The 15,469-nt window shown below is 35.0% G+C and overlaps 1 protein-coding gene across 2 annotated transcripts in view; it reads right to left on the reverse strand.

The window, feature by feature from the left end:
- Nucleotides 1–15,469, reverse strand: part of GSPT1 (G1 to S phase transition 1) — a 29,517-nt gene that overhangs the window by 7,276 nt on the left and 6,772 nt on the right. The window contains exons 2-11 of one of the 2 annotated variants that reach the window (XM_061208096.1): nt 9,459–9,503; nt 9,299–9,340; nt 8,332–8,556; nt 7,271–7,304; nt 5,549–5,626; nt 4,270–4,450; nt 3,511–3,665; nt 3,195–3,335; nt 2,033–2,126; nt 1,107–1,187 (exon numbers count right to left, since the gene is read on the reverse strand). In XM_061208096.1, coding sequence (XP_061064079.1) covers nt 1,107–1,187; nt 2,033–2,126; nt 3,195–3,335; nt 3,511–3,665; nt 4,270–4,450; nt 5,549–5,626; nt 7,271–7,304; nt 8,332–8,556; nt 9,299–9,340; nt 9,459–9,503 — 1,076 coding nt within the window. Of the gene's footprint in view, nt 1–1,106; nt 1,188–2,032; nt 2,127–3,194; nt 3,336–3,510; nt 3,666–4,269; nt 4,451–5,548; nt 5,627–7,270; nt 7,305–8,331; nt 8,560–9,298; nt 9,341–9,458; nt 9,504–15,469 lie in introns of both variants that reach the window. The other variant, XM_061208095.1, reaches the window with a different exon arrangement.

Consider the following 15,469-nt stretch of genomic DNA (forward strand, 5'->3'; position numbering starts at 1 on the left):
ATAAATTTATTTAAAAAAAAAAGAAAGAAAGAAATTCTCAGTTAAATCTTAAAGTCTCTATTTGGAGGTTCTGATGATTCAGGTGTGTTTTCCTACATAACTAATACCTCTAGATTGTTAGAGAAGTCCTCTGGAAAACAGGTAACAGTTTCTTAGTAACACGTCATCTGCAATTATCAGCAACTGAGCAGTCAGAAATAACACAAAGGAATAGCTTGAGATTTCTGCATGTTACTTAATGAAACCCTCTCCAATAATGAAGAAATTACAATAAGGTAGAAAGAAAGAGGGAAAGACCCATTTATGATAAAGGCAAATCCTCTTCTCCCAAAATAAATTAGGAACATAGGTTAGACACATTATTTTATAGTACCCAACATAACTATGTACAAAAAATAAAAGGAAGCTAATTATATCATGATTAAAGCTGAGTTTTCATCCCTGGCTCACTTACTAATCCAGTGTGTTAACAGAAGCAAGTCACTTAACCATTTACTTCCTATAAAATAATGGAGTTGGGCTTCCCTGGTGGCACAGTGGTTAAGAATCCGCCTGCCAATGCAGGGGAAAAGGGTTCAAGCCCTGGTCCGGGAAGATCCCACATTGCTGCGGAGCAACTAAGCCTGTGTGCCACAACTACTGAGCCTGTGCTCTAGAGCCCGCGAGCCACAACTACTGAGCCCACGTGCTACAGCTACTGAAGCCCACGCGCCTAGAGCCTGTGCTCTGCAACAAGAGAAGCCACCGCAATGAGAAGCCTGCTCACTGCAACTAAGAGTAGCCCCTGCGCGCAGCAACGAAGACCCAATGCAGCCAAGAATAAATAAATTAAATAAAAAAACAAAAAAACCAAAGAAACGGAGTTGAAGCTTTCATGATGATGCACCTTTTAACTCTAACATGGAGCTAATACTGTCCCTTCTCCATTTGTCAATAAATAACATCACATATTCTTGATTAAATTTTGTACTTGACATTAATAAAACATAATCCTGGATTTAAAAAGTTGTTTCTTTTAATGAAATCCCTAAGATTGAAAAGTTCTGGCTCCTTGCTAATATTTTCAAGAGAAAATTTAAATGAGCAAGAGCATTACTAATTCTTACCTTGTTTGGCATCATAACAAGCTGCTGACCTTTACAAATAGATCCTGATTCTAGCTTTCCCAGGACCACAGTGCCCATATCCTGTTTAAATTTAAAATGAAAAACCAAATGTCAGGCTTCTATTACTACTCTACAGTAGTTCAACAACCCAAAGTGAAATCTTGCAGGGCTTACTCATAAAAGAAAATCTTTGGCTCAAGTGGTAGAATGCTTAGAATTAATCTTAAACACAGGTAAATACTCTATATCTGTGTCATAAGCATATGTATAATTATAATACTAATAAATAAGTAGGCTTAGGATTTAAAAAGAAAGCACACGGCAGGAGACAGGGCAGAATTTTATGTTTGAAGATGTGAATTATTTGTTCAAATTCAGGTTCTCTCAAAAATATGAGACTTTTCTGTCTTTTATAAAATTGGAAAAATAGTTGTTCAAGAAATTTAGCATGAAGCTAATCAAAGAATGAAGTGTTTGAGAAAGGCAAAATATTACGTATTGATAGTGCAATACTTAAAAACCTAGTTAAAAATAGTGAAGCTTATTTTTTCTAAAGATTAACATCCAGTGTTGGTGAGGCTATGGCAAAACTAGCACTCATATACTGCTTGCTGGTGGTCATGTAAGTTAGCACTGTATTCTGGAAGGCTGTTTGTCAGTATCCATCAACTTTAATACACAAACCCGTCCAGCAGTTTTACTTATAGGAGTCTCTCTCTAAAACTGATCATTGGCTCACTGGAAAATAGCTGAAATAAACTAAGTTTGTTGATTAAATTATGGTCTATCTATATCACTGAATAATATATAACCATTAAAAAAGAGACATCTATATTATGTTGTTAATTATTAAAGTTATTTCATAATTTAAAACAAAACCATTTATCACCTCCCATAAAACCCAAGTTCTTAAACATTTTGGGTACCTTGTACTTATCCACAATTGGCAGCCTGATTGGTCCATCAACTGATCTATTGAAGTTTGGCAAATTATCCAGATATGGAATAAATGGTAATCCACTGAGAACATAACAAATATCCATTAGAGAGTCAACATAAATGTTAAAATTTTAAGAAATTACATGACTCTAACTTTATACAAAAAAAAGTGGTTATAACAATATTTCCATTCTACCCATGTACTCTTCTCATTCAACCTTTTTATTATCCAGTTCATTTCACTTATTCCTCAGAAAATTAAAAAAACAAAATAACAAAATAGCTCAATATAATGAAAAAGCTTCCCCATAAACTTATTTTATTAAAATTGAGAAAAGTATTTTATGGCAAATAGCCCACATGTTGTAATAAAATGACTCCACTCTATTACTTAATTTTTATGGAGTTTTCCAGCTCTGAAATCAGGATTCTATAAAATATTAATAGTTTCCCCTTTAAAACTACAGTATATGGATTGGGAGGCTTAATATTGCCAAGATCGCAATGTTCCCCCCAAACCAATCTACAAATTCAATGCAATCCTTAGTAAAATCCCAGCTGCCTTTTTGCAGAAATTGATGAGCTGATCCTAATATTCATATGGAAATTCAAGGGACCCAGAACAGCCAAAATAATTTGGGGGAAAAAAATAACAAAATCAAAGACTCACACTTCCCAATTTAAACACTCATAAAGCTAAAATAATCAAGACTTTACCTTACAAAAAATTAATCCAAAATGAAACACTCCCCTAAGAGCTTCAGTAGGCTTAAATGAAAATAACAGGGCTAACTCTTTATGACTGGATTAGGCAACACTTCCCTAGGCATGACACCAAAAGCACAATTAAGAAAGAAAATAAACTAGACTTCATCAAAATTAAGACCTTTTGTGCTTCAAAGGACACCATCAAGAAAGTAAAAAGACAGCCCACAGAATGGGAGAAAATACTTGCAAATCGCATATCTGATAAGGGACTTGTATCAGGTGAGTAAATACCCTTAACAACTCAATAACAAAAAGACAACCCAATTAAAAGACAAAGGTCATAGTATTTTTTTTTTTTCATGGTATTTTTAACGCCAAAGTTACAGTCAGTATTTTCTTAAATTACTTATTAAGACACAAACTTTTAAAAAGGTTACTTACATGTACCAAGGACAGAAATCTGATTGCTCTTTAAGATTTGCTCCAGTCAGTCCTGAGCAGGGCATGAAGTGAATGTCCTTTTTGGGATTGAAGCCAACTTTTTTCAAAAATGGCACTAGTTTCTCTTTACATTCTTCATATCTATTAATATTTATAAATAACTCAATTATAATGTAAAGCAACTGAACTCTAGTTTCAACATTACATAAATTAAGGTTTAGAAAAACCCCAGGGGAAAACATACAGTAACAAAACCATCCTTTATTCCACTAACATGTCTATAAAAAAAAAAAAACAGTAAGACATCCAAACTTACCTCTCATTGCTCCAATTTACTGTTGGATCATCCATCTTATTAATAAGCACAATTAAGTGTTTTACACCTGCTGTCTTTGCCAACATTGCATGTTCTCTTGTCTGTCCTCCTTTTTCAAATCCAGTTTCAAACTCTCCTTTCCTGGCAGAGATTACCTATTCCAAGAAATCAAACAGTTTATTCTTCAACATTCAGGTACACTCTTCTAGCAATAAAACACCTTTCCTTTCAGTTTTATCAGAAGCTTCTTCCAAGAAAATATAAGTAAATGAGTTATACATACTTTTGAACATCACAATGTCTAAATGCTTTAAGATTTTGGTAAATGTTTATTGATTCCCAATTCTCCAAAATCTAGTATGCCTTTATATTTTAAAATTCAAATATGTATGTGATTTAGTGCTAGTACACTGACCATCCCCTGCCAAAAAAATTGCAAAATGACTGAAGACCTTAAAACGGATAATTTCTTATTCATTTTTGTACCCACAGTACATTTACTGAGTACAAAATGGATTAGGCTTGGCAGTCAGTGGACACTAATTTCTGGCACAGTAAGAGGTAATAAAGTAAATGAGTAAATCAAATTATGAAGATTTCTTGGGCAGATTAGAGAGACAAAAGTGAAAATTGTGACTATGTATATATTATAGTTCACTGTAACCTAAATTCTAGCTTTTAGAAGGTAAATTCAAATGTTTACATTTTAAGTTGGGCTGTTAACAAATACACAGATGAATTGGAAATGTCTTTCCTTACCAGTACAGCCAAATCTGCTTGAGAAGCACCACCAATCATATTTGGGACAAAACTCTTGTGGCCAGGGGCATCTAGAATTGTAAAATGCTTCTTTTCCGTTTCAAAATAGGCACGACCCACTTCTACTGTTTTACCCTTGTCTCGTTCTTCCTGATTTGTGTCTAAGGCCCAAGATAAGTACCTGAAATAATTTTAAAGTAAGAATAATACTGGTAAGAACATGAAAGTTTTAAAAAATATTCTTCTACCAACATTTAAATCATGAACAAGACTGGGTAGAAATAAAAATTAAATGACTAAAACTTGTATTCTTGTGATTCAAACACTCAGTTCTTTTATATATCCAGTGTCAATTATATATTCTATAAGCAAACATTATGTATGAGAACAAGCTGACAACATACAAAGAAAGACTATTTAGTACCAATGCCAATATCACCATGAGTTAAGTAATAAGTTCCTTTATATTTCATTTTAAAAATCATCTAGCACAAAGTATAATACAAATAAGGCTGTCTAAGGGTATCTTTCAAAAGTAAAGGTCACTAATCCACCATTTGGGAGCAATGGTTACTTGCTAAAAATTATTTCGATATTTCTTCGCTATATACGAATTACTTATATAAATTTAAACCATCTGTAACAGTAGGTGTTAATTTAGATGACATCATCTGTATTTCATAGTAAGTAATCCATTTTTTAGTATTATACTGATTAGGATTTTTTCCCTTAACACAGAAATACAATTAAAAAAAAAAAAAAAGACCATCAATGTCCTATTGAGATAAAGCTTGTTAACTTAAAAAAAATAAGGTTAGAAAGAAGAAAAAAGCTGACCCTTTCTCTCACCATGCAAAGGCAACCACTGTCAATACTTCCGTCTATTCTTTTTTCATTATTCACATAATGATCATACCCTAAGTACTATTATGTTACCTGCTTTCTCCCCAAATTCCACTGTAACATCAGTTCTATTCCTGGTTACTATAAATTCTATAAATGAAATTTTAGTGGCCAGGTAATGACTTAATTAAATAGATGTTTTATAATTTATCCCACAAGTCTCCTATTATTATCCTGGATGTTTGGATGTTTCCAGATTTTCTCTGTAAAGTTATGAAGTCATCAGGAACTGATCTACTAGGTAGTATGAGGGGAAGGGAAACTTTTCCTTTATGACACCATTTTAGACCTCATGAACTTGCATCTTAGTAGACTACAAAAGCATTAAGTAGGCAGAGTTTCCTTAAAAGTAATTTATAGTGTCATAAAAGTTTACCAAGTTTCTCTGTTTTTTTCTTTAGCTTCTCTTTCATATTTCTCAAGTGTCCTTTTGTCAACCATTCCAGTCAAATACCTGAAAATGTTGAAAGAAAAGAGAAACAACATTTAGTTACTCACAAATTATTCAGTTGTGAAGTTAGGAAACCTTTAAAACTCTTTTGAGGGGAATTTGAACTCCACAAAAAAAGCTACTTTAAAGTACAAGTACCATTGGGGTAGATGCTGAAATTATGGAACATTTCAGTGGAAAAGATATTTACAGACTCAAATTACTTCCCCCAAGATAATGGGGGAAAAAATAACTTTCCAGTGGAGAATTCTGGCAGACAACACCTTAACTAAGTAATCATGGCTATTATCACCAGTAATAAATAAAACATACTGAATATTGCTATTTTGCGCGCCCTGATAGGATGCTCTGTTAAGAGCACAACATACCTTCTGTGACATTGTTATCCCAAATGCATACCTCAATCTAATTGTTAACATCAGTCAAACCCAAATTGAGGAACATCTCATAAAATAACCAAATAACACTCTTCAAATTATGAAGGTCATGAAAGGCAAGACTGAGAAAATGTCACAAGTTGGAGGAGACTAAGGAGACTTAACAATTAAATGCAATGTGGAACTCCAGAACAGAAAAAAACGACACTGGTGGAAAAACTGGTAAAATTCAAGTAAGATCTGTAGTTTAGTAAACAGTATTGTGCCAGTGTTAACTCCCTAGTTGTGATGATTGTACTATGGTTATTTAATATGGTAAAATTAGTTGTAGAGCAACTCTGTACTGTTTTTGCAACCTTTCTGTTAAGTCTAAAATTATTTCAGAATAAAAGTTTAAAAAAGCTAATGTAAATACTGTATAAAAGAAAATAATTCCAACTGTTGTCCAAGCAATTATCTTACTAATACATTTCAATATTTAATATTTTTAAAATATTAGTCAAAATGAGATTATAAATTTTTAAATAATTCTTTAGTAATACCTAACTGCTTCCCTTGACTCAATCCAAATCAAATCCTGTTCTTAGCTTTAGTCTCTATGTGTTCTCTGCAGAGTCATCTACAGTGCATACTTCTAACCATTTTGGTATAGAATCTTGGTGAAATGCCTATGAAAATTCCAGCTCATAAGCAAAAAATATACACTCTCCTAAAACACAACATCAACTGGGCCTGTCACTTCCTTCCACAGAGCCTTAGGTAAGGATTCCTGTGTAATAGCCTGCTTTAGGGTCTGTTGTGGAAATTTTCAAAAGTAATTGGCAAGATTACTGATTAAGATTACTTAACAAGGCAAGACAATAAAGATATGCCCTCTGGATCCTCTGATGACACAGCTTAAAGAAATGAGTCTAATTTAGGAGAGATTAAAAAGACATTTTAATTATTTTTCAATTCTGGAACACATCACTAAAAGTCAACCATGGCATTTTCATACCTAGATACCTTCTATATGTGATAAAAAAACTATTCAGCATGTTAGCCAGACTGTCTTTGATTAAATACACATATATTCAAGGAGTTGATGAATGAGGAAAAACCAGTTACCCACATTCATTATTCCCAAGAAAATCATATTTAGAGCAGACTAAGATTTCTTATAATCTAGGGTTCTATATTTTTATACACAAATCTAAAAGACAGCTATTAGAAATACATTTAATTAATGTTCCATGAGAGTCTTAAGATATTTAACAAAAAATATACTTACATTATTTGTCCTCCAATGGTTGACTTGCCAGCATCTAAAAGTAACAACATCATCAACAATAGGCAAACCGCAGGTGTAATAAAAACAAAACACCATCACTATATAGGAATACAACTAAAGGTCCATTTAACATCATAATTACAGCTTGCAAAAGCAACTGCAATGATAGGAATTTGGGTCATAAGCTCTGGTTAGTCACCTTCTCCCTTTGAAGCTAAGACCCCCTGAAGCTCTGCAATAACTTAGCGCTACTTTACTGATAAAGAAAGAAAGACTTTAACAGATTGCTCCTTGACCTTCTGCAGCAGCAACAGAATATGAATTACCCAAGAGGAGCCTCGAAGGGGAACAAAAGTAGCCAAAGACCCATGAACTACATTTAGGTAGTCTGCTTTTTCACATTTAGCCAGTATAGGTGTTCCTTTACAAATTTCAAAGGAGTTTTTGCTACTAAAAAAAAAGTAGAACGGTGTATCATCAAATTCAGGGCAAGGCAGAGATAAGATAAAGGGAAGAAAAAGGGGCACATAATTCCCTTATTTTCTTCTCACTTCTCTCTGACAAGTGAGATTGGCAGAGAATATCTGAATAAATGAAATAGGGTTTTGTTTTGTGTGCTAAACCAGCAACCTGACAACATCCAGAAGTTACTCCAAATTATTCATTTTTTGCATACACAAAATTAAACTACCTAGTAAAGTTAATACCGCAAAATCAACTGAAGTTCACACAAAAAATATAGGCACATTTTCTACGCTATTAATTAACAGATGTCATAATATGCTGAGCCATCATCAGTGGTCTATAGACCAGTTATGCATTACATACAAATATACTGAAGCTTATTTTCTTCCAGCTTCCATGCCATCACAACCTTCAAAAATAAAGCACTGGCAATGTTTTGCCAGCTAAAAAAAATCTACTGAGTTAAAAATCAAGACATTTTAGATTAATTTAGTTCAGTTTCACGAAACACTTCCAAGTAGCTAAATAAGATGTTCTATGTTTGATGTACCCAATAACTTTGGTCATTTCTTATCACTGCTATGAGTACAACTTACCTACATGCCCAATGAATACTACATTTACGTGTTCTTTCTTAGGAGCACCTGGCGGTGCAACCACAGATTTAGGTTTTGGTATTTCCTCTTCCTCCTCCATCATTTCCTGGGCACTTTCCTCTGTGGGCCTTCCATCTCCCAAGGAACCACTCCCTGGCTCTGCTTCACTTATTTCTTCTTTGTGCTCCCATGATTCTTCTGGGGACATTTCTGTCTCCCCGTTTTCTACTGAATTAAGACATTTTAGCTTAGTATTCCGAAAAACGTTTATCATCTATACTTTAAAACACAGATGCTTTCAAATAACAAATAGAACTTAACATATTCAGTTCCATTTCCTAACCTCTAGTGACACACAAGCAAGAAAATCTCTTTCACAACAGAAACGGACAAGCTAGCCTCACTGCTGACATCAGAGCTCTGACTCAGAGACTAGAAGAGACTATTTTAACGTAGCTTCATCTTCATAAGGACAAACAAAACATGAACAGCAGATCTAACATTCCTAACAGCCCAGTTATTCCATCGTCAAGATGTCCTGACAGTAGAAGAAAGGGGAAGTTCCAAATCAGAATACAAAAAAGTGTGAAAAGATTTAGATCTTTTCTTTTTCCTCTGCAAGTAACAGAACTTTGATATTGACGTTATTAATCACCTTGGGAATATGAAACCCTTAAGGGTAAGAACATTACAAAAAGGAAGAAAATTTTCACAAAGTAAATGGATCAAGTACAACTATTCAAACTGACTTTAGCATTTCCTCCATTCGATTCTTTTATATTTGCCATCAATAAATTTATCATGGCAGTGTTAATGCCCAATTAGTTCTGCTTTCTAAATCCTAACAGCAAAGACTCAGTTTTAAATGTAGGCATTATAATAAGCATAACACTTACATTTGCACCTTAAATCTTGAGAGTGAAAGAGTTTCATATTACTGTATTAATATGGTCAGAAATTTTCTTACCAACAGGTTCTGAAAGTTCCATGCTAACAGCTGAATTTGAACCTAGACAAGAAATTGAGATATAATATACATTTACAAAATAGTATCTAGCTTTACACACCACAGACAACTTAATGTTTTCTGAATTAGATGTTCAAAGAGTCACATCATAGAAAATTACCTTCACACAACAATGACTGTTCCTCTTGAGAAGGTTCCACAGGTGCTGTTTAATAGAAATAACTTTTATTAAAAATTGAGACCTATACATCCACTTTACTTATCTTTTAAAATACAGGAAAAATAGAAGTTCAATAACAAAACAAACACCTCAATAATTCAGAACAATGGCAACTAATTTAGGCTTTCAAGTTAGAAGCCTCTGTTTAACTTACTAAAAAATCCACCCATCACAGCCAATTTTAAAACATTTTCAGTAACTGAAATGTAAAACCATGTTTATTCTCTGAATTTGCTTCATAAACTTTTCCTTTACAGGTATTATAAAAGTAATCTGCAGCCCAGCACAGATCAAATAAGTAAGATTCTGCTCAACAAATACACATTACTTCTCTAGATTCTCCCTTGGTAGCTCTAGCCCAAGAAGGCAATGATCAGTCCTTTTAAGATTCTATAATCATATGTATTATCAAGATCCTTGAATAAATTCTATTCAATACCAATAAAATTAAAAGGACATTCATATAGTCTCTGAAATGCATATAGGCCCTTACATCATCTCAGAAAAAGTGATTACAATGATGCCAGTTTTGTCATATATTAGAATTCTAAGGTCAAGCAACAATCCAGTTTCCACAAGTGTCATACTGCAAATCTTATGACACCACTGGAAGAGATGTATGTGAAATATACTCTCATACCCCAATACATAAGTTTATTTTTTATATCTGATAAACCTAAATGATACTCCAATATCTAAGTACTCTTGCTTTAAAGAATACACAAGATGTACAAAGACATCAAAGAATTTGAAGTCACATGAATCCTGCACACCAATAAAGAATAACCTGCAAAACTCACATTTAAAATCATTGCTCAGAGGACACGGGGAGGGGGAAGGGTAAGCTGGGACTAAGTGAGAGAGTGGCATGGACATACATACACTACCAAATGTAAAATAGATAGGTAGTGGGAAGCAGCCGCATAGCACAGGGAGATCAGCTCGGTGCTCTGTGACCACCTAGAGGGGTGGGATAGGGAGGATGGGAGGGAGACGCAAGAGGGAGGAGATATGGGGATATATGTATATGTACAGCTGATTCACTTTGTTATAAAGCAGAAACTAACAAAAAAATTAAAAATTTTTTAAAATAAAATCAACACTAATATTATTGTATTATGGAATAGAATCTGGAATTCTACAGCTGCAATTTTATTAGATCTAAAATAACTGAAATACATTGTTGATTTGTGTGAAAAAAATAATAATAATAAAATAAAATAAAATAATTGCCCAGGAAGTATTAGCACCCATAAGTCAACAAAATTTTGGGCCCAATCTTCAATAACATGAAGTGCTGAAGAAAGTAATTCCTGGGAGTTCCCTGGTGGTCTAGTAGTTAGGATTCCAGGCTTTCACTGCCATGGCCCTGGGTTCAGTCCCTAGTCAGGGAAATGGGATTGTGCAAGCCCGCACGGCATGGCCAGAAAAAAACAAAAACAAAAACGTAATTCCTATCCCTGAAAGGTAAAGGGCAACCAATTTTTTGAGGAAAGAAGTGACATGCCAGCCAAGTGTTACTTAGGAGGATCATTCTATGGTAGTGCATAGATGAACCAGAGAGGTAAAGACTACAAGGCAGAGAGACCAAAAACACTACTTACAAAAAGTATCCCATCAGGACAAATAAGCAGTACAATTAGAGGAGGTGTTAAGTGCAAAGATAATGGGAGCAGTATCTGACAGGAGTAGGAAGAAAGGAAGTATGAAAAGTCTAAGATGACCCCAACTTATGTGGTTAAGCAGGGTATTTTAACAGAAACTGGGGGGAAAAAAAATCCTTTGAACTCAGTTTGGAAGGTAACAGGAATTGTACTTCAGACGTAAGATACTTATTTTGTTTTCCTATTTAAAAAGTTTATAGGAAAGATAAGGAAAAACTGCTCAATTTTCAGAGAAAGCCAGGCAGTGCTAAATGAATCAAGTTCATATACCACCCTGGGGATGGAGGAGGTGGCACAGGGTAGTAGCAAGAGGGCAGGACTGGGGGCTTCCCTGGTGGCGCAGTGGTTGGGAATCTGCCTGCCAGTGCAGGGGACACGGGTTCGAGCCCTGGTCTGGGAGGATCCCATATGCCGCGGAGCAACTGGGCCCGTGAGCCACAACTACTGAGCCTGCGCATCTGGAGCCTGTGCTCTGCAACGGGAGAGGCCGCGACGGTGAGAGGCCCGTGCACCGCGATGAGGGGTGGCCCCCGCTTGCCGCAACTAGAGAAAGCCCACGCACAGAAACGAAGACCCAACACAGCCAAAAATAAATAAATAAATAAATAAATGAAATTAAAAAAAAAAAAAAAAAAAAAGAGGGCAGAACTGAGCTGACTCCTGGCTTTAAATCCTGGCTTGTCATTTATAAATTATGAGATACAATTATTTCATTGGAATCATGGAAATGACATGCCATCTGCCAGACAAGATTAAATGAGAGAATACATTTGTATAGTATCAATTAGATAACTTGTGGCACCTAGTAGATATTCAACAAATATGAGTCTCCACCTCCAAACATGGACTGAGTATCACTTCAATTCTATCAGCTAACATGTACCAAGTGTCTATTATGGGCTGGACCAGGATAAGAAGCACTCACCAATCCATAGAGTGCTGGAGGTAGGGCTGAAGGTGGTGGCAAATTACCCTAACTCCAATTAATTTGTATTGAGCCCTTATGTGCTAACTGCTATCTCAAGTAATTCCCCTGAAGACCCTATGAAACAGATAACTACTATCTAACATATCAGACTCAACTGGGCTTTTCCAAGTTATGGAAGTGCCATCTTGCCCTTCCTCAGACAGCCCCTGTTGAAGATCACTCAGAAAAAGTAAACCGAGTAAGTGATGATGTACAAATGTTTTAAGGCAGGAAAAGACTGAGATAACTGGTATGGTGGGCTCTCCTGTCACTTATTAAGATGACCCAAACTGCAAGTGAGCTTTATAAAATGAAGTAGTACATACACCTGACCACCTAGTTCTAGAACCAACTCTTAAATTTACAAATATCGAATACATGCATTAGGCTGTAAGGCACTTCTCATGACAGTGACATCAGTCATGAGATCACCCCCATGGATGCATAATGCAAAATCTGTTCATGGTTTTTCAAAATATCTTAACTTTCATAGTACGTTTGTTTTAAGTTTATAAAGTTTACAGAGTCAAGTACCAAAAGCAATTAAATGCTTAATATACACCTCATGATATTATTAAAGGGGCCCCAAATAAGAAGTTGACCATAGTTTTCCCATGGTGGAAAAAAGCTTTCCATGCATTCAGACCACAGATAACATTATAAACTTAATGGCAATGCTAGAGACATTTGCAAAGTGATGGATGTTTTTGGAATAATGAACCAGAAAAATCCAGATATAATAAGATGTTCCTTAAATTTAAGCTTCTCAATATAGTTGTACCCAGTCTCCACACACACACACATGCAACCCCTTCTTGTTCATTCTACTCTGGTCTTACTCATAATGCATATCACATCCAGATTTACTGTCTACTATTGATCCTGGACTTAGCATTCTACTAGGCCCAAAGTCATTTGTTTATGGTTAGCAAACAGGTGACTATTAGTGCTTGATTTCTCAAGTCCTGCATGGTTCATATCTGTTAGTGAAAGAAAAGTAAACCTCCCAAGGAATGAGATTACGGTTTCATATTTTCCAATGGTATCTCCATGTTCAGAAACATAACCTTATCAAGTGTTCAAAGGAATAATTCTAATTAAGTAGGAAAGTTATCAGAGTGTATGAGTGAATAAAACTGCCACACCCTAAGTTAAAAAGAGAAACAAATAATTGTGGTAAAATTATTACCACAATTTTTAAAACAAGAAAAGATTTTACCAAAAAACAGTCGGGCAACAGTACTGACTGTGTTTTAACACAGATGATAATCTGGGTCTTAAAATTGCTAGTTAAATTTGATCATGGTGAAATAAGCCAGTCACAAAAGGTCACATGTTATACCATTCCACTTACAAGAAATATTCAGAATAGGTAAATCCAGAGAGGCAGAAAGCAGATTGGTGGTTGCCAGAAGCTGGAAGGAAAGGGGAATGGGAAGTAACTGCTTAATGGGTACAGGTTTCCTTTTGGGGTGATAAAAATGTTTTGAAACTAGACAGAGGTGATGGTTTTTACAACACCATGTACTGAATGCCACTGAATTGTTCACTTTAAAATGGTTAATTTTACGTTATATGGATTTCAGCTCGATTTTTTTAAAGAATATAAAAAAGTTTTTAAAGATTTGATCATGGATCAAAGGACTTCAACATGGAGACTCCTATTTTGCCAGTTCACAGTACAGCACAAGTTAGTCAAGAACATACATGTGGCAGGTAATGAAAGCCATGTTTTAATTCCGGCTACATGTTTTAAACACAAACGTATGGCCAATTCTTGAAAAGTGCTTAATCCATATATTTCATAAATAAGCAATTTAAACCTGCACTGCTTTAGATATAAAACCAATCTCTAATCCTCTTTACACACTAAATACAGATATTTAAAATAGCCATCCTAACTAAAATATCTTACGCCTGTTAGCTAAATGGTGTGTTCATTAAAGAAAAAAAATAAAAACAACTTCAGTGCTGTCACAGAAGTCACAAGTGTCCTACACTGCATGGAAGTGAGAAACAGTGTGACAATTCTGTCCAATACGAGTTTCTACAATGATGGAAATGTGCTATATCTGTGCTGTGATGATAGTCACTAGCCACATGTGGCTATTAAAGCACTTGCAAGGTAGCTACTGTGACCGAGGAACTGAATTTTAGATTTTATTTAATTTTAAAATTAAATAGCCACATGTACACAGTTCTAGCTCCTCTGAAGGAGTAGTCTCCTCAATTGCGGTAGGAACTTGCCTTATCTGGTTTTCCACTTCTGTCCCATTCCCGGTCCACCCCACCACCCCGAAGGGCTAATGAGCTCTCTTCTGAACTCCTCTAGGATATGACCCTTCTTTCAATTATAGATCCACCCACACACATAGCTTAGTTCTTGTTCCCTAGGAGATTATGGACTGCCAGAATGACTGGTTTTCTGAAATATGGAGACTTTTTTTTCTCTACTCTTGTGATCTCCACAGGTTGGCACAGTGTACTATATAGAATAAATATACAGTTAATTTTTACTGAATTAATTCAGGCAGTTTCTGTTAGGGTTCAGTAGAGTAAAAACAATTTTATATGTGCCAATTTTCTAAGAAAAGAGTTAGAGAAACAATATCCAAGAGATATTAAAGTACAGCTTGAATAAAAAACTAAAATTCTCTAGCACACAGGTGACCATATAATCTTACCAAAACTGCACGCTGAGGCATTTTTCTCCCACAGACAACACTGTTAAATAGTAAAGGCAGACATCAGAAAGAAAAGCCCACAAAACATATACAAGTGTCCCCGGTTTTGCCTTACCTACCTAACACTCTAAAAATAAAAGCACACAATGTTACAGACAGTGGTGAACAGAGCTGTTTAAAGTATTCTACATGATTTCCTAAAATGTATGAAGAAGTAATTTCAAAATATTACTTTAGAGCATTGCCTACTTATGACAATGTCACCCAGCTACTACTGAGAAAGAACATGGAGACGGTGCCATAGTGCACAAACTCATAGGCCCAGTTTCTGAAACAGTGTCTCAGCCAAAAAGATCTTTTAATATCCAATCACAAGGAAACTAGTGGAGTTACTATTACTAGGAATAAGCTTTGAAATCAGACCTAGATTCTAATCCTAACTCCTCCATTTATTCATGGATGTCACCTCACCTGTTTATTTAGCTTCTCTGAACCTTAATTTTCTTATCTGTAAAAATGAGTCAACAGTACCTATACCTCAAGAGGTTGTTGTGAAGATAAGGGCATATTAACCACGTGGTAACTGCTCAATAAATTTATTATGAGCATTTCAAAGCCCCATAATAATTACAAAAA

This window comes from Eubalaena glacialis, chromosome 13 (assembly GCF_028564815.1).
Source record: "Eubalaena glacialis isolate mEubGla1 chromosome 13, mEubGla1.1.hap2.+ XY, whole genome shotgun sequence".
Lineage (NCBI taxonomy): Eukaryota > Metazoa > Chordata > Mammalia > Artiodactyla > Balaenidae > Eubalaena > Eubalaena glacialis.